Source organism: Tenrec ecaudatus, chromosome 10, assembly GCF_050624435.1.
Source record: "Tenrec ecaudatus isolate mTenEca1 chromosome 10, mTenEca1.hap1, whole genome shotgun sequence".
NCBI lineage: Eukaryota > Metazoa > Chordata > Mammalia > Afrosoricida > Tenrecidae > Tenrec > Tenrec ecaudatus.
In genome coordinates, this window is record NC_134539.1 from 158,462,808 (window position 1) to 158,482,789 (window position 19,982).

At 55.9% G+C, this 19,982-nt stretch overlaps 2 protein-coding genes across 5 annotated transcripts in view; one reads left to right on the plus strand and one right to left on the minus strand.

Moving 5' to 3' along the window:
- OGFOD3 (2-oxoglutarate and iron dependent oxygenase domain containing 3) lies at positions 1-16,354 on the minus strand. The gene is made up of 9 exons (XM_075562426.1): positions 16,182-16,354; positions 14,933-15,150; positions 13,502-13,577; positions 13,138-13,180; positions 10,331-10,395; positions 9,845-9,901; positions 5,093-5,246; positions 3,573-3,696; positions 1-295 (listed from the first exon to the last, which is right to left on the minus strand). Exons 1-9 carry the CDS (start codon positions 16,259-16,261, stop codon positions 159-161), a joined length of 954 nt encoding a protein of 317 aa, XP_075418541.1. The 5' UTR covers positions 16,262-16,354; the 3' UTR covers positions 1-158.
- Positions 16,135-19,982, plus strand: part of HEXD (hexosaminidase D) — a 14,752-nt gene continuing 10,904 nt past the window's right edge. The window contains exons 1-3 of one of the 4 annotated variants that reach the window (XM_075562423.1): positions 16,135-16,687; positions 16,873-16,919; positions 18,359-18,490. In XM_075562423.1, the coding sequence (XP_075418538.1) occupies positions 18,407-18,490 (84 nt within the window). In that variant the 5' untranslated portion in view covers positions 16,135-16,687; positions 16,873-16,919; positions 18,359-18,406. Of the gene's footprint in view, positions 16,920-18,358; positions 18,491-19,982 lie in introns of all 4 variants that reach the window. The other 3 variants (XM_075562424.1, XM_075562422.1, XM_075562425.1) reach the window with 3 other exon arrangements.

Sequence of the window (19,982 nt, forward strand, 5' to 3'; positions counted from 1 at the left end):
TGGTGACTCCCCGAATTTACTCACAGGCGAGAGACAGGAAAACATCGACAAAGCCAACTGCAGCAGCTCCGTAGGCACTCTGTGAGGGGTGGGAGTGGGAGTGGGGGAGACAGCTGTCCTAGGGGCGGGGATGACGCGGTGTGGGTGTCCAGCTGCAGCTACGTGAAGGCGGGGTCGGCGATGCCGTGGTCGGGATTGCAGGTGAAGGCGATGGTGATGGCGTAGCGGGTGCCCCAGCGGACCTTCTCCACCCTGTGCAGGTTCTCGGACCCCGAGGTGAAGAAGGAGACCCGGCCTGAGAGAGGGAGGGAGCGGCATGGAGACCTGTGCCCCGCGGTCCCACCCCAGAGTCCCCATGCACGTGGCCTTGTGCGGAGATGCCCTTCTGGTCCCAGGTTTGTTCTCTTAGGACCCTCATTCCCAATCGTGTTGGAGGGTGACAGGGGTGCCACAGCCAGGACAGACAGGGCCCACCGTCCAGGGGAGACGTGGGGAGGGAAGGGGAGAAGGGAAGCTCCTACAAGAGGAGCAGGGGACCCTCCGCCCTCCGTCTGAAGAGGGCCAGGGGGTCAGCCTTTGCTTGTTTACATGCTCCCCGGGTCCCACTACGTATGGTGGTCTGAGTAAACACTGGCCCCAGCAGACTGGTTCCCCCTGCTGCCATGTGCCTCCCGCCCGCCCAACCTGCCACTCAGAGCTGGGCCCTCCAAGCTCGGACGCTGGCTCTGGGCCCCTAAAAAGGCTGGAAGTCCACCTAGCAGACCATGCAGGTGTGAACTGAGCTTAGCTGGCTTGTGGGTCTGACTGGCTATCTCTGAAGGCAGGCCCAGGACACCTGGGAACACAGCCAATGTGCCGCCTCGCTGGGCCGGCAAGCGTCTCCAGACTGCACGCAATGCTTCTCTCCATGGGTAACATGGGTCCGTCTGACTTCCTTTCTTTCTTTCCTATTACTTTCTACGGCTGAAAAAATGTGCTCGGTCTCTTCCTGCTTCAACCCAGCCTGAAACACTGAATGAATCCAGGACCCAGACTAGCCTGCCCAGCAGGAGCCGATAGCCAGGGCTCTTGGCAGTGGGGCAGAGCCCGGCTCCTCGGGTCCTGGCACCGGGGAAGGGACGAACGTCCCTGACCACCAGGCAGGCTCTCACCCTGTGAGTGCTGAGAGCCCGGAGCTGGGGGCCAGGCTGACAAGCAGACTGCCGAGTCTGGGTGCCCTGCTGAGGCCCAGGCACAAGCACCCTGCCCACGGCTGCGTGCTATTGAGTCACCGAAGGTCACACCTGCCACCTGAGCCAGCACATCTACTCAGGGGCTTCCCGGGAGAAAGGAGGTACTCACAGACAGCTATCTTCATAGCGGCTCACACCAAACCCCTGCGCAGGTTCATGGACCCTCAGGCCCTGGCCCAGCTGCTCAGGGGGATGGCAACTCTCTCCAGAAGAGGAGCAGGCTTGGGACAGGAGCCCGAGCATGCTGAGCCTCAGACATGAATTCTGAGGCTAGCACCAGCTCCTGGACTGTCCACCAGAGAAGCCAGTTGTCCATGCCTGGGCCAAGTCAGGAACTGCTCAGTTCTGACACCACATTCTTGTAGAGCGAGAATCCTAATAAATTCCACAGTGACTGACAGGGAGCAGTGTGGAGACATGGGCCACAAATCCATCTGTCCTCTTCTTTGTGTCTCTCTGGAGGGGCAGTGCCCAGACCAGCTGGGCCATAGCTGAAGCACCGACATGTCTAGGGGACACCTGTGCACTGACCCCCAGGCCTGGGAACGGTGTCTGCCAACATCTGTGCAGAGCAGGCATCCTGAGGCGCCCAAGTTGAGGCCAGGTGTCTTGTCCCCACTGCCCACACCTTGGACCCCTCCTCATGACAGCTCACCCTTGGTGGGAGTGCCAGCCAAGTCCCCATGAGCAAATGTGTTACAAACCCACATCTGGACCTGATACCCCAACACACCCTGGCATCTCAAGCCACCTGTCTGGAGCCACAGGGCCTAGCTCTGCATGCAGCACGGAGACAGCTGATGGCACAATTTGCGTAGCTGGGTCTCGCCTTGTCAGGCCCGAATGGACACTCTCCAACCCCATGGATAACTTGTAACCAACAGGCGGTGCCAGCTTTACCGGGGCCCTCGGTGAGCCAGCACGGAGTCTGGATGTGCTTCTGTAGCTACTTAGGGACTGACAGGTGGACAGGAGGGATGTGAGCCATGAAGAAATGGTCACCACTGGGCCCATGGCCAGTGGCCAGCACCGGTATTTGCCTGGCGAGGCAAATACCAGCATGTCAGCCCCTTTGGACCTGGTGGAGTCATGGTGATGCATTGGACTGCGATCTACAAGGTCAGCAGTTCAAAACCACCAGCCGCTCTGCAGAAGAAAGATGGGGCTTTCTACTCCCATAGAGAGTTACAGTTTCGGAACACCACAGGGGAAGTTCTACCACCCCCTACAGGGTCGTGATGGCAGTGAGAGGTGGACCCAGTATCAGGAGAGAGCGGTCCTGTCCCCGCAGAAGGACATCACGCTTGGGAAAGTAGGAAGGCGGGGACAAAGAGCAAGGCCCTGGGCGACAAGGATGGACCCATAAGGGTGACTGTGAGGCTGTGCAGGGCGGGGCGGGGGGGAAACAGAGGGAGAGGGGTGTTTCAGTCTGTCGCACAAGGTCGAGGGTCGCGGTGAGTCAGCACCCACTTGACGACACCTCCAACAACGGCAGTAACAGCCCCAACAGACAAAGCCAGGCCTCCGCCTCCCCTGCCATCTGCCCGGTGCTGCCCATCCACCTCTGTGAAGGCAGCCGCTGCCCTCCCAGGGCCCCCGCGCTCACTGCCAGAGGCCGCTGCTTAAAGCAGCAGCCAAGGTGGCAAGTTGACCACCAACACTGCCCGTGTCTCAGCTCTCTGGGTCGCCTCCTCTTGGGCCACCAGCCCCACGGGGCCCTCCTGCGGCCTGGCATGAGAGCGCCCGCCACGGGTCGCCCTTCTCACTGCTGTGTCTGCTGCTGGAAGCCAGACGTGGAGCACCAGTGAAGGCCCCGAGCAGGCAGCTACAGGATGGTGTGTGTGCTGGGAGTCACCCATCCAGGAAGCACTGTGTGCCCCGGGTGCCATGTCTCCGCTCCCCTCTGTGAGGACATCAGTCCGAACAGATCAGGACCCACCCTCCCCCAGGACAGCCCCACATGAACTGTTCACACCAGCAGTGTACCTACTTCCAAACTGGGGTGCCTGGATCGGGTCCTGAACACCATTCCCAAGGACACGCCTTGACCCAGAGCCCATCCTAGGGTCACGCATGGTCTCGCGGTGAAGGGACGGAATGCACCCTACGCACCCCAGCCCCCTCACATCTGTCCCATCCTTTACACTCAGCCTCCCCCCTCACACTCAGTCCCACCCTTTACACCCAGCTCCCCCTTTCACACTCAGTCCCACCCTTTACACTCTAGCTCCTCTCTTACGCCCCAGCTGGCTCATCACACTCAGCCCTGCCTCCCACACCCAGTCCCAGCTTCATGCCAAGCCCCTCCCCTCATACCTACCACTGCCCCCCATATCCTACCAGCTCTGGGCTCCACTGTTTTGTTGGCCCCCTCCTCCATGAACACAAATCGTCCCCCGCCAAAGTCTTCCAGGTAGTCGGACAGGTAGAGCAGTGAGGTGTAGTCGAAGGACCCGTAGGTCACCTGGGGAGCCGAGAGGGGTGAATCAGACCCCAACGATGTGCCCGGAGAACTGCCGCTCTCCATGCAAGGACAGGGTCTCCCAGCCTTGAGCTGGTGCTTTCTGGAGGCTAGGGTGCAAAACGTCCCCAAACATGAGGCCTCCCACGCCCTGCAGGGCCACGCGCCCTGCCCACATGCACACTCAGGCCAAGGAGACAAGATGTCCACTCGGGCTACATCTCCGAGGTCGCCACCACCCACGGGCCATTACACGGGCCAGGCGTTGCATATCCACACGGAACGTCCAGCAAGGGGAAGTGTGGAAAGGGCGAGTCCACGCTGTCTCCCGAGGGAAGCTGTCACGGTGTCACGTTTCACGTGACACCACACACGTAGCAGGCCCAGAGGACAGATGAGAACTGTCGATCTGTGTGGGGGCAGTGGCCTCTTCTCTGTTCCTCAGCACTGGGTTCTGACAGTGGCCTCTGGGCTCAGAGCCCCATGCTCAGGCCTCAGTTTCCACGAGGGTCCTTATCTTGCTGACAGGAAGAGAGCCACTGTCCTTCCTCCCTACGTGGTTCCCCGCAATGAATGACCACTCCATCTCCAGGCCTCAGTCCCCACCGTGAAGAAATGGAAGGGCGAAAGCAGTGAGCCAGGTGGGAGGGGTTCCTGGCCCAGGGCAGGGGGTGGAAGGTCACCCACGCATACGGGTCCTCCATTCCACAGCACACACTTAGACTCCTGCCACTGACCAGTCCCCACCGGGGAAGGGTCCCAGTCTCTTCCCACGCCTGCCCCCGGGGTTTCCCGTCTCCTCTCCTCCTTTCCTCCCTCGGCAGACGCCTTCCTCTGTCCTCCTTTGTGGATTGTTCTAAAGCAGCGGTTCTCGACCTGTGGGTTGTGACTCCTTTGGGGGTCCAACAACCCTTTCACAGGCGTCGCCCAATTCATAACAGTAGCAAAATGACAGTCATGAAGTAGCAACGAAAATAAGTTTATGGTTGGGGGCCTCACCACAACACGAGGAGCTAGATGAAAGGGTCACGGCATTGGCAAGGTTGAGAGCCACTGCTCTAGAGGGACCTGGTGCCCGGGGTCACCCATCACTTTACAGCTGGACGGTGAGGCCCAGGCGGAGTCCACCTCCGGCCTGAAGAGTTCCTCGCTGTCTGCGGCAGAGGAGCCCGCAGAGTGGATTACGTACTCACACCCATGAGACTCACAGTAAAGTGCACCAGCACCCAACAGCACTGGGGTGCTCGCGGGGTCTCACGTCGCTCGGTCCCAACCGCAGCAAACAGAGATGCCCCTTCTACCACGTCCGTGTTGTCTGACCACATCGGGGCACCCCCTCTCGACGGCTGCGGCTGCCCCACCCCATGCACACACACACAGGGACTGGGCAGCTCCCCACCTTGTCGACGTGGGCATGCCAGTACTCGTCGTGCGCCGTCTGGGCCTCGGTGCTGTTGATCCGGGAGAAGAAGGTGGGCTTCGTCAGGTACAGTGAGGATGCGCTGATGCCAAAGGCTTCCGCGATGGCGAGCTGCACTTTCTGCCGCACATCCCTGCCATCCAGAGACACCTGCGTCACCTGGGGCAACACTGTGGTGCAGACAGACCCCACCACGTCTCACAGGGCTCCACTGGGCCACACAGGACAAACAGGAAGTCAGGAAGGTGAAGAGGAACGCAACCCATGGGCCCCCCCACATTCACACACACAAACACCTAAACATGTGTACACATGTGTGCATGTATACATTCCTATACATGTGCAGTGCACACCTATGTACAGAAATATATGCACATGTAATGTGTCTCCTCCTACATATGCATGTGTACCTATGTGAACACATTTACACATATACACACATATTCCCACACACATGCAGTCACAAACATATGTACACAATCTTAAGCAGATGAACACACGTGCACACACGTACACATATGTACTCACACATATCCTTTCATGTACATGCATACACCCGTGTGCGCGCAGGTGCACATGCACGTGTGTGCATACGTGCAAACTGCACGTGTTCGTGTGTATATATGTGCGGGTACAGATATACACACATACACATCCATACACATATGCACACACATCCTCAGACGGAATGTCAGATGCCAAACCAGAAGTCCGATGGCCACTTGTAGGGATAATGACAAACAAAGCAAGCATTGGCTGAGCTTACCTGCACCTAAGGACACGTAGCATACCTGATGTGCATACACACAGACATGTTTGCATACATGCATGCCCACACACATAGGCACACAAGCTTTTATCTACCCGTGTACTTACCCACCTACATCAGGACTCAACAGTCCCAAACAGTTCAGTCATGGCCAATGGAGCAAAACCAGAGCTGAACCCCAAAGCTGAAGCATCAGTGGGAATGCCCAGGAACCAGTGCAGGGGAAAGCCCTGGAGCAGGAGGCGGGTCCCTGCCAGCACTGGGAGTGCCACACAAACATTCTCAGCGGCAGTGCTGCTGCCGTCTTTGATCCTGGCGCCACTGCTGCGACTGTGCCAATCGAGAAGTGTGGTGGCTGTACGGCACCCACGCTGCCCTTGTCTTCAAAAACGGAGGCTGAGTTTCTACCCAGCAGGGTGCCAGCTTGTGATTCTTCTTGTTACAACTAGGGTTCTGGTTCACCCACATTTTATAAATCTGAGTTCGTTCTGACGTTGCTTGGTTGGCCACATCTGAACTGGGAAGAACCAGTTCAAGGCCCTGACCTACAATCAGTTCCAATCCACAGCGACCCTAAGCACAAGAGTGGAACACTGCCGGCCCAGCGCCGTCCTCACAATCGCTCCTGTGCTCCAGCCCGTGGTAGCAGCCACGGGTCTGTCCATCTCACCAAGGGCATTTCTCTTGTTCCCCCCGCTTGACCAAACAGGATGTCCTTCTCCAGAGACTAGTCTCTCCCGACAAATCCAGAGTCTGTGAGAAGAAGTCTATCCACCCTTGCCTCCAGGGAGCGCTCTGGCCGCACTTCTAACAAGACAGACTGTCCTTTTAGCAGCCCGGAGTACTGTCAACAGTCTTCTCCAGCACAAGTCAAATCCATCGGCTCTTCTTCGCTCTTCCTTATTCGGTGTCCGACTGTCACGTGCACATGAGGTGACTGCAAGCACCCTGGCACCTTCGTTCTCACAGCAACCGCCCTGCCTCTCAACACTTTAAAGAGAGGCTGCCCAATGCAAGGCGCCGCGTGACCTCCTGACGGCTACTCCCGGGACCACAGTCGATTCAGTCTGACAAATCCTTGACATCGCCAGTCATTCTGTGCCATGCTGCTGCAGTCGTGAGGGTGTGGGTCTTCATGGCGTTGAGTCGTGCTCCACTCCGCACTGACCGATGCTGAACACTTCACCACCAACAGGAAGCACTATCAGATACTGAAGGTCAGAGAGCAGATGGATGCTTCATGAATGGAAGCAGAACACGGCGACTGTCCCTGCATTCCTTCCAATCCCAAGAGGTCACTGAAGGCATGGATTTTACATTTATAGTAAATCCCAGGAATCCCACCCTGGGAAACGGTTGGCTCCTTCCAACAAAGCCTGAAAGCGGCTTCCTGATTTCACCCACGGCAGGTTCTGCAGCGACAATGCACAGGGGAGCGTGCTTCTAACTGTGAGAGAGGTCACATCGAGGCCAGATGAGGTGGTGACCTCAAATTATCTCCATAGCCTTACAGACACTCTGACGGTCCATTTGCGCTGTCTCAATCCCTTCTAATGTTTCCTGCGAGAGCCTCTGGTTGAAGGCTTCCTTCCCACTTTTCCTCAGGGATTGCCAGGGGCCGTCTAGGTGTGCACGCTGCACCTGCGCCGGCAGAGCTGCCATTCTGGTGAGACTGGCGGTGTCTGGTCCTCTCTGAGCCGCGGCATCCCAGTCTCATTTTTCAGTGGCTTTCACGGGGTGGGGGTGGGGGGTGGGGGCAGTCCCCATTCACAAGGCACCTGTCCGGGGCTCTGTGTCAGCCAGAAAGATGATCCAGAGCGCAGGGCTGTCTGGCTCCTCTCCTTCCTCCCATCCGCTGCAAGCCCTCGGGGTCTCCATCCAGGGTTTCAGACCCCCTCAGTTCTAGGACTTCAACACCCAGCAGCACACAGAATGGCTGGGACCTCCTGACCATCCACATCACACGGGTGGCCCTGAGCCATTCTGCCACAAGGAAAGCAGGCTGTGTCTCCACACTGCCCCTCAGCCACTCGCTGCAGAGATGCTCAGGGCAATCAGGGTGAACTCCCCCGGAGCGAGCCTGGTGTCACCTGTGCCACTGCTGGTCGGAACCATTGGGCCCTGCCTCCGGGCTGTTATGTCCCCTCAGAATCCGAGCTCTAAGCCCTAACCTTGGTACCAGGGGTCAGAAGCGGAATGGGGTGCCTTTTGTTATGCTAATGAGGCAGGATCAGACAGAGAGGGAAGTCATGAGGGGAAACAAGCTGCAGAGAAAGGACCTCCTCTGCAGAGCCAGAGACTGACTGAGTGCTGCGTGTGTGTGCGCGCGCCCGTCCCCAGAGGCCTGTCAATTGAGAGCCCCAGAGGTGTTTGGGGCACAGCCACAGGAGAGAGCAAGGCCGGCCAAGAGCTCCTCAAACCCCTTGGCTGCCTCCTTGCTGGGCCAGTAACCTGGGTTCAGAGGCCAAATCCGGTTCCTTGGAAACTTGATAAGGGGCGATATCAGCTGTAGCTGTATCTCCAGGCAATGAGGTGTGAGGTTAAAATGACCCAGGCAGTTAGGGTCGGGTCAGGTGGGGAGGGCCGGTGAGGGGGTACAAAAGGCAACACCAGGGCCTTGTGAGGAGAGGATGTTCTGTGTTTGACTGGCAAGCCCAGGACCACACGGGGGACCAAATTCACACACACTCACATATACACTCACGCTCACATATACACTCAGGAGCACAGTCACTCACAGAGACACCCCCCGACACAAACACACAGTCACTCATGCATAGACACTCTTAGACACGCATAGATACACAATCACTTACACACACCTCCTCAGACACACAGTCACTCATGCATAGACAAACATCAATACACAATCACTCACACAGAGACACATCTTCAAACAGAGACATGCTAACGCAGACACACTCAGACACAGCAACACTTACACAGTCACACACACAGATACCCTCACGCACACTCAGACACTGTGGCAGTTACATAATCTACTATCAATGTGAAGGGGTGGAGTCTAGCCTGTCAATCAGGTCGCAGCTTGATGACCTCATGGAGCTACGCTGATGGAGCAGAGCTCTGGAGCTGGAGGAGCCATGTGGAGACCCACACCAGCATGAGATGTTTCCACGGCCACTGAATCCACAAGATTTTCTACCCACTGGCCTGTGATCTTTCTGCATTCAGTGTCATTGCATGTGTTGCCTGAGTCTGAAGAGGAATTTATATAGACTGGTATGGGACATACGGGATACTATCGGACTTAGATGGACTTGATCTGGACTGGACTGGGATGTTTTCATAACATACAATTACTCTTTATATAAAGCTCTTTCTTATACACATGGGTGTCTACGAATTTCTTTAGTCAACACAAACGCACAGAGACACATCCATATTTCACAAAAGACAAACGTGCACACAGACAAAAATGCCCACAGAAATGCACACACACAGACACACGGAGACACTCATGGGCAGCGACACATAGGGCCCGGGCACACACACTCACAGTGGAGCTGGGCATCAGTACCCACTCCCTGCATGGCATTAGAGTGTGGTTGCTTTGGTGAGATGGCTGGGGGCGTAGGGCAAGCCTTTCCTGCACCGTCCCTCCCACTGAGTTGGGGCCTCAGCCTCATGCTTGAAGCGTACGTAGCTCGGCCGTGGGAGCTCTGTGGGTGAGCCTGCTTGGCCCAGCGCCGGAACCCCGACAGGACCCTCCAGCCAGGTACTTTAACGGCCATGTTCACGGACGGAGCTGCCTCACTGGAGCAGGCCTTCCTGCCCTGAAGGCCACAGGAGGGACCGTCAGTTTGAAGCTCGGGACACCAGTGTGGCCTCAGACCTCACTGGACGGAGGCTCAGCCTCGTCACCACAGGTTCATGAACTCAAGGGGTCTCTGATAACCCAGCTGCCCACCCACTCCAGTCAACTCAGCCCAGCCTCTCACCGGTACAGCTGGAAGTCCTCTTCCGAGAAGACTGTTTGTATTTTATCCCCAAAGTACCTGTGAAAAAGTCAAAGTCTTAACCAAAATCACCAGTCACTTTTCCTTATTTGCCCCAAATTTAGTCTTTCCTCTAGTTAGCCACGTAAATCCCTGAGTCAGCTTGTCCTTTTTATCTGACAGCTACTTCATTTCCACCTTAAGAAAATGGAAGGAAGGTGGGGGCCAGGGTGAGGAAGGAGGAAAGGAGAGAGGTGGCTGACAGCTTGGGGACAACCCTGCCACCCCACTCTACCCCTGATGGTCAGTGGTACCTGGTGAGAGTGACAGACCCCCAACTACCCACCCCCTGCAGGCTCCTGTTTCTCTCGTGGGTATGAGCAGGCTCACCGCAGGCTCCCAGCCCAGGACTCAGCTCTCCCTCCTGTTAGGGCAGTTTGTGTGGAACCCACCTGTGGCAGGTGCGAGGACAAGCAGCCTGGCTCTCACCTGTACAGGTTCACGAAGTGCTTCCCCACAGACAGGGCCCCAGAATGCAGGTCCAGAATGGAGGCCTGAAAGAGAGGTGCCAGGAGGTACACAGCAGCACCTTGGTAGCAACCTGGTCCCTGCCACTGCCCTGCTTCTGTCTACTGACGGAACTCTGTCACCTGTCTCAACAGAAGTGAGTCAGGTCCCTGCCACCATCTATGGACGGGCCTCTGCCCTTTCCTGCAGCCTTAGTCCCCCCCTTCCATGTGCATCAGATACAAGCTCAGAGCAAACAGGCGATAGGGGAGGCCAGTGACCTGATAAGGCCCTTCTGTGTCACACGTCTCCCAGCACTCTAGATGGAAGAAGTGGATCACGTGACTGCTCACCACCACCAAGTCCACTCAGATCCGAAAGGAGGGTCCGGCTGTGACTGTGCGTGTCTCCCAGGTTGACCAACAGCAGTGGTACAATTCCAATGAAATGCTAATGGGGTGCTCTGTGGGGTTCACAGTTCATTATGAATTTCATACGAAAGAGCAAAGGGCTTAGAAGAGCCCAAAGCATTCTGGATAACAGGACATGATGTGGGGATAAGCCTCACAGACCTAGAACTTCCAGGCAGGCCAGGCTGCGTAGTCGAGGCTGGTGGAAGAGGCTCTGCAGACTAGCACAGGGCATGGAGGTCAACCCCACGCACAAACACAAGGGGAAGGACAATGTTGGAAAGCGGGCGGGAAAATGAAACTGGATCCCTACACAATACACAACACTACCAAAAGTGTAAAGTCTACATGAAGATAATCGCCTCATGATTTTGGATATGAAGCAAAGTCTTTGCACTTCTCCACGGAAACCAGGTGTCGGGAAAATGAAGAAGAGCTTCCTGAGAACACCAGCTTACTGTCGGTGAGGCTGAGCTAAGCTGCTCAGCCACCACACGCGTGTGGTGCCACGGCAGTGCTGGGGGCGCAGCTGTGTGCTGGCTCAGCTTTTCCACTGGTGGCCCACCCCCCACCCAATGGGTTTTGATTTGTAAATATTGGGGCCCTCTCTTCATAATCGTGCTGTGAACAGAAAGCACAGGTGTGTGGTCTCATTCAGGTCTACATCCACGAGCGAGGTAAATGCCACACACCGACAGTACAATTTCCCCATCATCGTTGTATAACTCACTGAGTAAACTTCAGTGTTTCCCATTAAAATGCACAGCTCAAGGAGGAAAAATAAACAAAATCAATCAACCAACTAAGCTTTAAAAATGTAAAGGATGTCTTTCATAAGATATAGGTGGTTCTCAACCTTGCTAATGACCCACCCCTTTCATCCAGTGTCTCATGTGGTGGGGACCACTCCCCAACCATCAAATCATTTTCGTTGCTACTTCATCACTGTCATTTTGCTACTGTGATGAATCGGGCGACCCACAGGTTGAGAACCGCTGACCTAGGGGCCCTCGTGGCTCAGTGGGTTTAGACATTTGGCTGCTAACTGCAAGCTCAGCAGTTCAAAACCACCAGGGGCACCTCAGGAGAAAGATGAGGCTGCCTGCTCCTTTAAAGAGTTTTACTTTTGGAAACCCACAGGGACAGTTCGACTCTGTCCTCCAGGGTTGCTGTGAGTCAGACACGACTCGATCGCCGTGATGGTCTTCTTGATGTTGTTGAGACGATGTAAATAGAACAACCCAAGGCCACTGAGCTGGGAGGACTTCTGCCATCCTAAGGACAGGCCATGGGGGAGCTGTTTTAACACATGCAGCCAGCAGAGGGCAGTCTCAAGGAAATACTGAAAAGCAATATAAAAAAATCAACAGCAAACAATGGGCAGAGAAGCCCATTTCACAGGAAAGAGGCAAGGTTCTCTGGAAGCTGGCTGGGCCCTCAGCAATGCGGGAAGAGGCAACCAGTCTACAGCCAGCTGCCTCCTCACACCAGCAAGTGAAGCTCAGCTCTCCTTTCCGCCATGCACAGTGGCTGGCACCCTGCACACACCCTGGGATCCACTGTGGTCACTGGGCCAGGGGTGTCCTTGGCTGAGCCGGCCCAAGACCTGAGGGAAGCGGAGGTAAAGGGCAGCCCCCTGGAGCTGGGCGGGAAGAAAAGAGGGAGCCTGTCTTTCAGACTCGGGAGAAGGTGGTGCGCAGAGGAGAAACCAAGCCACGGAGCAAGTCTGAAATATTCCGGGGAAGGCCGCCGTCACTCTCCCCAGAGGTCTTCCAACTCGGGCTCTCTCGGGAGCCGTGGTTCAGAAGCCAGCCCTCGAGCAAAGGGACGAGAGCAGGACCTTCCCGCAGCTCCCACCCTACTTGACGGCCCCCATCCTCAGGGTCACAGCAGGATGCCACCAGGACGGGTCTTGGAGGCAGCATGAGCACAAGATGGACAGCCTTCTCCCTGCCCCCGACTGTGGGGCCTGCAGGCCCTGTGGCTGAAGTTCCCTGTAAATGGCCGAGGGCCCCTGAGGCTTGGGGGCTCTCTGTGGCTGAGGCTCCCATATTGTATCCTCCAATTGCACCCTGGGCTGTTCACCACACCACCCAGCCTACTGGATCGCCCCCCCCCTTCAACAACTAGGCCCCCCCTCCCCCCCGCCAGACCACTATCCCAATGTAATGAATACAAAGGAACCCTGGACCAGACACTGTGCTAGCCCCTACCAGCAGAACACAGCCTTTGCAGAGGGACACGCCCATCCCAGGGAGCTCCAAAGGGTGCTAGGCACCAGGGCCTGGCTGGGGAAAGGGCGGTGAGGGGCACAGGGGCGGTGCCTGGTCCCCGTGCCCACTCCCCCAACAAAAGCCACCTGGAAGCAGACACACTTACCCCGCCGTCCGATCCTCCCAGCGCCAAGCCCTTCTCGGCGATGCTGCAGAAAGAGGAAGTCTCAATAGGGCACGGACTGTGTCCTGGCACACATTGGTTAGCATGCCATGCCAGCTGGTGGTGCCTGGACCTCTCGGCGCCCATTCCGGTTCATGGAGCCCAGTAGCCCACGAGGTGCAAGCTTGGGCCGTGAGCTTATGGAGAGAGGCTAGCCTCTAGAATGTTCTCTGTAACCAGCACTCAGAGCAGCAGCCCGTCCCACTCCGGGAAACCGAGACTCACACACACACACACCCTTCCCCCCACCCCCAGACACATGGAGGAAATTTCATTTAAAAATGACAAAATAATGGAGTCTTGCTACCTGCGAACCCTCATCGCCTCCTCCCTGGTGATGACTAAGTCCGAGACACCCCGGCCACACTTCCTGGGAGTACATCCTGGGGAGAGACGAGGCCAGGTGAACCAGGTCAGCCCCAAAGCTGGAGGGACACCCCCAAACAGAGCCCAGCTCCCAGAGGCCTGGCCATGAGGGTCCTGGGCAGCATCAGGGTGGGCAGACCCCATCCATGGTCCAAGAGCTGCTGTGGGCTGAGCACACGGGCTACCAGCAAACCCTCCTTTCAGAAGCTCTGTCTGAAGTCCAGGTGCAATGGAGCACACTGCCTGGCGGGGCACCCTCGACAGAGGCAGTCACTCTGGGAGCGCTGGCACTTCCCTGGCCCTTGCAGCTGCACGGGTTGGGGACACCAGCTGGACACCAGGTGGCAGGGCTGAACCATCATAGGCTGCAGCAGGCTGGGCCGTCGCTGGGTCATACTGTCCTGCAACATCAGGGGCTGCCGCACCTCGCATGCGCGCTCCTCTTCTCCAGCCCTCACAGGAAGAGGGGTGGGCACCAGTCCCTTCCAGACCACGGAGGAAACACTCATGGCCCGGGCTGTCTACAGCCCGGATCCGCTGGGAGACAAACCTCAGCCGCTTCCTCCTAAAGCAAGGGAAGATGGGGGACTTGTGCCAATGACAAACAGCAGCGGGTAGTGAAGCGCAGCAGAGTGGGAGAGGGTCGAGACCTGCAGGGCGAGTGGCCCAGTGCGCTCAGACCAGCTTCCACACTGGGTAGCGGACTTCAGCACCCTGGAGAGCTGCCTATGGACCTTCAGTGGTCATGCAGTCCTCCGCGAGCACAGTCAGCAGTGTGGCCAGGCCCAGGCCTGGGGCCTCTAGGGACGGTACCCTGGAACACCTACAACCCGGCAAGTCACCTGGCCTGGTAGTCAGCGCTGCCCTCTTCCAAGTTACTGGACAGTCTAGGCCTGGGCCTCTGGGACACCTGGGTGCCATCTAGCGGTGACAGCGAGGAGTAAGGGTTGACCACGTTGAAAAAGGCCACCACTCAACCCAGACACACAAATGTATTCACACACACACATTGACATCCATACACATGCGAGAGACAAGCAAACACAAAGACAGGCGCACGAGCACTTGGAAACACACACAGATACGAGCACCCAGACACACATGAGCACAGACACACGCCCACATGTGTGCAGACACATTCACACAGGCACAAAGCAGCCCAGAAACACACACAGGCACACACACACAGGCATGAGGACACAAATACATAGGCACACAGAAACACAACACTCACACACAAGTACCCCTCACATTCACAGAGAAACACACAAGCACACACACACTCTCACACTCACTCACTCTTATAGTGCACTGCCTTGCCCTAACTTGTCAGGCCGTTCCTCTCTGGGGTAGGGGACAACCAGCACTGTACCTTCGAACCTGCGGTGGCTGTCATAGTCCTCAGAGCAGGGCACCTCTATGAACCTGCCCAGCAGGACCTCACTGCGGTGGGCCAGGACGTCCGTGACACCATCATCGGCCCACATGTGGCTCCAGAGCAGGAATGCGGCCAGCAGGGTGCAGGTCCCTAGCACAGAAGTCTTCAGCCCTCTCCTCAGGGCCTCCTGCTGGGCCTGGTCCTTCCTGGTGCTGCGGGCACACAGGAACAGATGTGATGCCACCCCTGGGTGTGCTGACCCTTGGTCCTCACTAGCAGCACAGGTAGGAGCAGCCCTTGCACACACACTCAGTACCCACGTGTGATCAGGGCACACATGCATGCTGGGCAGGAGCAGTGCTGCGAGGAGAATGAATATGGTTACTGGTTCCCCGGGTTTCGGTCTCAGCTCTAGTTCTCTGGTCCTTGCAGGGGCCCCTCGCCCAAGGCTTCTCCTGTAGCCCCCTCTCCAGAGACAATGAATTCAGGCAGGCACCCTCCTGGTCACACCGGGGTAGCTGGTTGGCAACTAGCAGAGCCAAAAGCTGACCACTGCTCCACTGAGCAGGAGGGCATGTGGACTAGACAGGAAAGGGTAGGCTTGGCTGTGGGCAGGTGAAACGGAAAGAGAAGGGTCACCCCTGTAGGTGAGGCACAGGTGCAGGGTGGGGTCCAGGAAAGAAGCGTGCAGCCACACCCAAACAGGGGGACCCACGATTTTCTGGAGTATGAATACCCCAAAAAAGGGACCATCCAAGCCACTAGCTCAGAGCCTCCCCTGTCGGCCAGTCACACCTTCTCCAATTTACCTCGACGCTGACCCACAGCTGGAGGACTGAGGACCAAATGGACTACTGACGAGTGGGGTGGTCTCCCAGAGGCCACGACCACCAGACAGAGCCACACCTCGGTCCCTCCCCTCCCGAGTATAACACGCCCACCCCTAGTAACCACGCCCATCATGGCTGCTCCGCCTCGCCCGTCCTGGCAAGATCTCCTCCGCCTCACCATAGAGCCGCCCCTCCCACCAAGGCTATGCCCACCTAGATGCCTACCTTCCCTCCCTGCCCAACCACACGATTCCCACGCCCCTTTAGGCCCCTCCCACAGAGCGGCACTGCCCCGCCTCTCCCTAGTAGGCCACACCCTTGCTGCCACGCCCACCGCGTTGAGCCACCACGCTCCTTCCAGCAGGCTCCGCCCCCCGCCGCAGCAGCCCTGCGCCCTCCCCGCTGCCCACCACCTGCTCGGCCGCCGCCGCCGCTCCACCGCCCCGCTGCTGCCTTCAGGGGCCTTGGGCGCGCCCCTCCGTTGGGGCGCCATCGGGCCGGGTCCTGGACTCGGGCACTGAGCGCCGCGAGAGGTGGCGCGAGGCCGGCGCGGTGCGGGGCCGCGGAGTTGGAGCGACCTGCTCGGCCGTCGGCGCGTGGACTGGCGACCAGGCTCGAGCAATCGGCGGCCGAGCGGTGGGGCGGGGCCGGGAGAGGGGCGGGGCGCCTACGGGTCTAACCCGAGGGAAGCTGCACTGTCCCGGGGCCTGCCGGTGGCTGCAGACTACCTCCCGGAACTGGCCTAGACTTCGCGGCCACACTGACCCCCAGACCCCTCCTGGTCGATGCTCTAACGCTCTGTGCGCACCCCTCAGCTACCTGAGGACGCTTCCCTGCACTTGGCGGGCCTTTTGCCTCTTCGTTGTCTTCGTGAGGTCTGTCGCCTGGACTGGTCCAGCAGTGCAGGGTGAAATCTGAGGCGAGTGAGGGAGTGAGAGAACGACCCTGTACCTGCAGAACTCAGATGCCTCTCGGAAACTGCCGAACTGCTGCTTTCGCTGACAAAGCAGGGGCAGTGGACCCAAATCATTTTACTGGGCTTTCCCTCTCGCAGGCGGGATCCGGGGATTGAATACCCACTTCTCTCTGCTTCCTTTTCTTTAGACACACAGGAAGGTGTGTTAGTGGAACCATCTGGATGTGCCTAGCAGGTAAGTGATGTATGTTCTGTGCATGGTCGCAGTGCAGAGGTGCCCCAGGCCACTGCAGACCGCAGCTCAGAGCTGCTGCTTCTGCATCTGCTCCTGAGAAACAGCTTCAGGTTCTAGAGTTTTAAAACTATTTTTTTAAAGCAGCTCGGCTTCTCAGTGTAATTATTTCAAACACTCCTCCAGCTGTTAAAGTAGGGGATTGCTTCAGAATCGCGCACCGGGATGGAATTGCACATCATTTCTTTATAAAAAGTCAAGGTAGGTGAATCTGCTTCGATCCTCTGTGCTCACTAAATGGTTGGCAGTTCAAAGCCACCAGCCGCTCTGTAGGAGAAAGAACAAGGTCACTTACTGTGAAGACTTCGGCCTAGGAAAACCTAGGGCAGTTTCACTCTGTCCTGTGGGGTTGCCAGGAGCCCACGTCCACGCAGCAAAACACCCACCGTTCTATAGAGCCCCCCGTGGCATGAATAGCTTGCACAGGACAACGATCCTAAAGTTCATGCTCACTCAGTGGCTCAACAGACGAAAGGGCAGGTGACCGGCTTCCATGAAGATTACAAGGTTTTGATTTACTGTGTTATGGATTCCCTAAGGCTATTGGAACATCCTTACACAGAATGAGTAGAGTGAATTATTGAAGTAACTCTATGTTTTTCCCCAACATAATCCTTTCTGCTTTTATTATACAAAGGGGGAGGACAAGATTTCACTGCTGTTCCATTATCATCCAGATATTTCCTCCAGTATAATAGGAAAACTGTCATCAGCTCTGTTATACTTGTCGTGTGCTGTTTTTTCAAATTATCATTGTCTTATCTTAAGTCCTAACAGATCCCTGGTCTACAGTAAATTGTGTAGCCCCCCACCTCCCAATGTAATGGAGCTGACTTTTGCTCTGGAAGTGCAAATTGTGCTATCCAAAATGAAATTGAGAATCCATCTACAAAAAAAAAAAATCATAGCATGGGGCCTGCTTTTAAAATAACCCGCTTACAGTTTGCTGATCTGAGGAGAGCAATTACATCACATTTTTATTGTTTGCCGCTTCTGAGGTGTCCTAACCTATTAACTCCCCTAATAAGCCGCCTAATTGTAAAAAAAAAATGCTTAGAATTATATCAAACTGTTTTCACTGTCAAGATTTGCATATTTTAAGATGGTTTTTAAGACAGAGAATTTATTTTGCAGCCCTTTGTGCTGTGGGTTGTAGCTGTCTTAGAAGAAAACCATGCTCTTCCCGCCTCAGGGCGAGTTAGAGTCAAAGAGCAGAGTCCCTGCTTGTGTTCATAGAGAAAAGCTCCTTCATTCATGCATTATTTTATAAATAGAGTTTCTGCTCATTAACGATACCAAAGTGAACTGAAACTGACCACGGGAGAAGAAGGGCATAAAGGAAAACCGTGTCCCTGGTTTGTAACTCTGAATGTCTCTGCCAGGAACCAGCGCCCAGGCAGGAGGAATCGAAGCTCACCAAGAATACCGAGATGGCAGGCTCCTCACCGTTCCCAATGCGGGTAGTCCATCTGGACCTTAAAGGAGCACCACCAAAGGTCTCATACCTCTCGGAGGTAAGGATCCCTTTAATCTCAAGAATCACCTGTTGCCTTGGGTTCAGGCTTTAAAGTTGTGAACAATATTCTGTAGAAAGGCGTGCTTCAAGAGAAGAAAGAAAGAAGGCATTCTAGAGAATACAGCTGTAGGGCAGGATGATAGCAGGCACATCGATTCTTCATTCCCCCAAATTCCTTCATGAAAAAGAACAGAGCAATCAGAGTAACAAGGGAAAGGGAAGAAGAAAAAGACAGAGAGAAAGAGAGAAACCCGTTTGCTGGGCTTGCCCCGCATGAATTTACGAATTCCCATGACAGACAGCCTGGCGCCCACATGAGGTTAGCAGCTGGGCAAGAGGTGGTAAAGGCAAGGGAATTCCACTTGTGCAGAGATCACAGGACGTACAGAAGAGCCTGGAAAGCAGAGACTTCCTCTCATGAGGGGACTAGGAAAGTTTTCACAGGCTCAACTGAGGGTGAGGATGCAAGGACCCACAAGAGCATGCTGAGAAGGCCCAAAGCCTCAGAGCTCAAGGAAATACCAGAGCCCCACATGGAGAACAAGAGATTAGGGAGAGACTCTACCTGGAGCTGGGCACCGACACTCAGTGAAGGAGAGAGACGTTTCAGATACCGGAGAAGGGATCCAGGGGGAACAGCTATAAAAGATTGCTGTAGCTACACCACCTTCAGGAGACAGTACCACTCCATGTCAAGACAGCCAAGAATCCTCACAACTAGACCAACAGGTCTCGTGATTAATGGAGAAACACTTGTCAAGAATCTCATTTTGTGGGAGGGAGGGGGATAAATGAGGAGCTGATGCCAAGGGCTCAAGCAGAAAGCAAATGTTCTGAGAATGATGATGGCAACAAATGTACAAATGTGCTTGACACAATGGATGGATGGATGGATGGATTATGATAAGAATTGCATAAGCCCCTGATAAAATGACTTAAAAAAAAAGAATCTCATTTTGCTTGGATCCACAATCAGTGCTCAGGGAAGCAACAATCAAGACATCAGGTGATCTACTGCACAGGACAGATCTGCACAGCCTGCCGCTGTAAGGATGAAAGTACCCCTGTCCACAGCCATGTGCTTTCATCGCCTCATAGGCAGGGAAGTTAGACGAACGCACGCACGGGCATTATGGTGCGGGTGCCGTCGCAACATAGGAGAGCACCAGGGACTGTCAGGAGAACGACAGACCACCTTGAAGGAAGTACAGTAGAACGCTACGTAGAAGCAAGGATGGCGAGATGTCACCGTTCCCTAGAAAAGGGCACCAGGCTTGGTAAAGTGGAGGGTCAGTGAAAAAGAGCAAGGTTGTCGAGATGGATCGACATGGCGGCTGCAACAACGGGCTCAAACAGAACAATAGCGAGACGGCGCAGTGTCTTCTCCTGCTGTGCATCGGGTCCCTCCGAGTCGGAAATCAACAGCACCTAACACGCAGCCCCTGGTTTCTAACACTTGGTGATAACAATAGAAAAGGACCCCTGCGGCT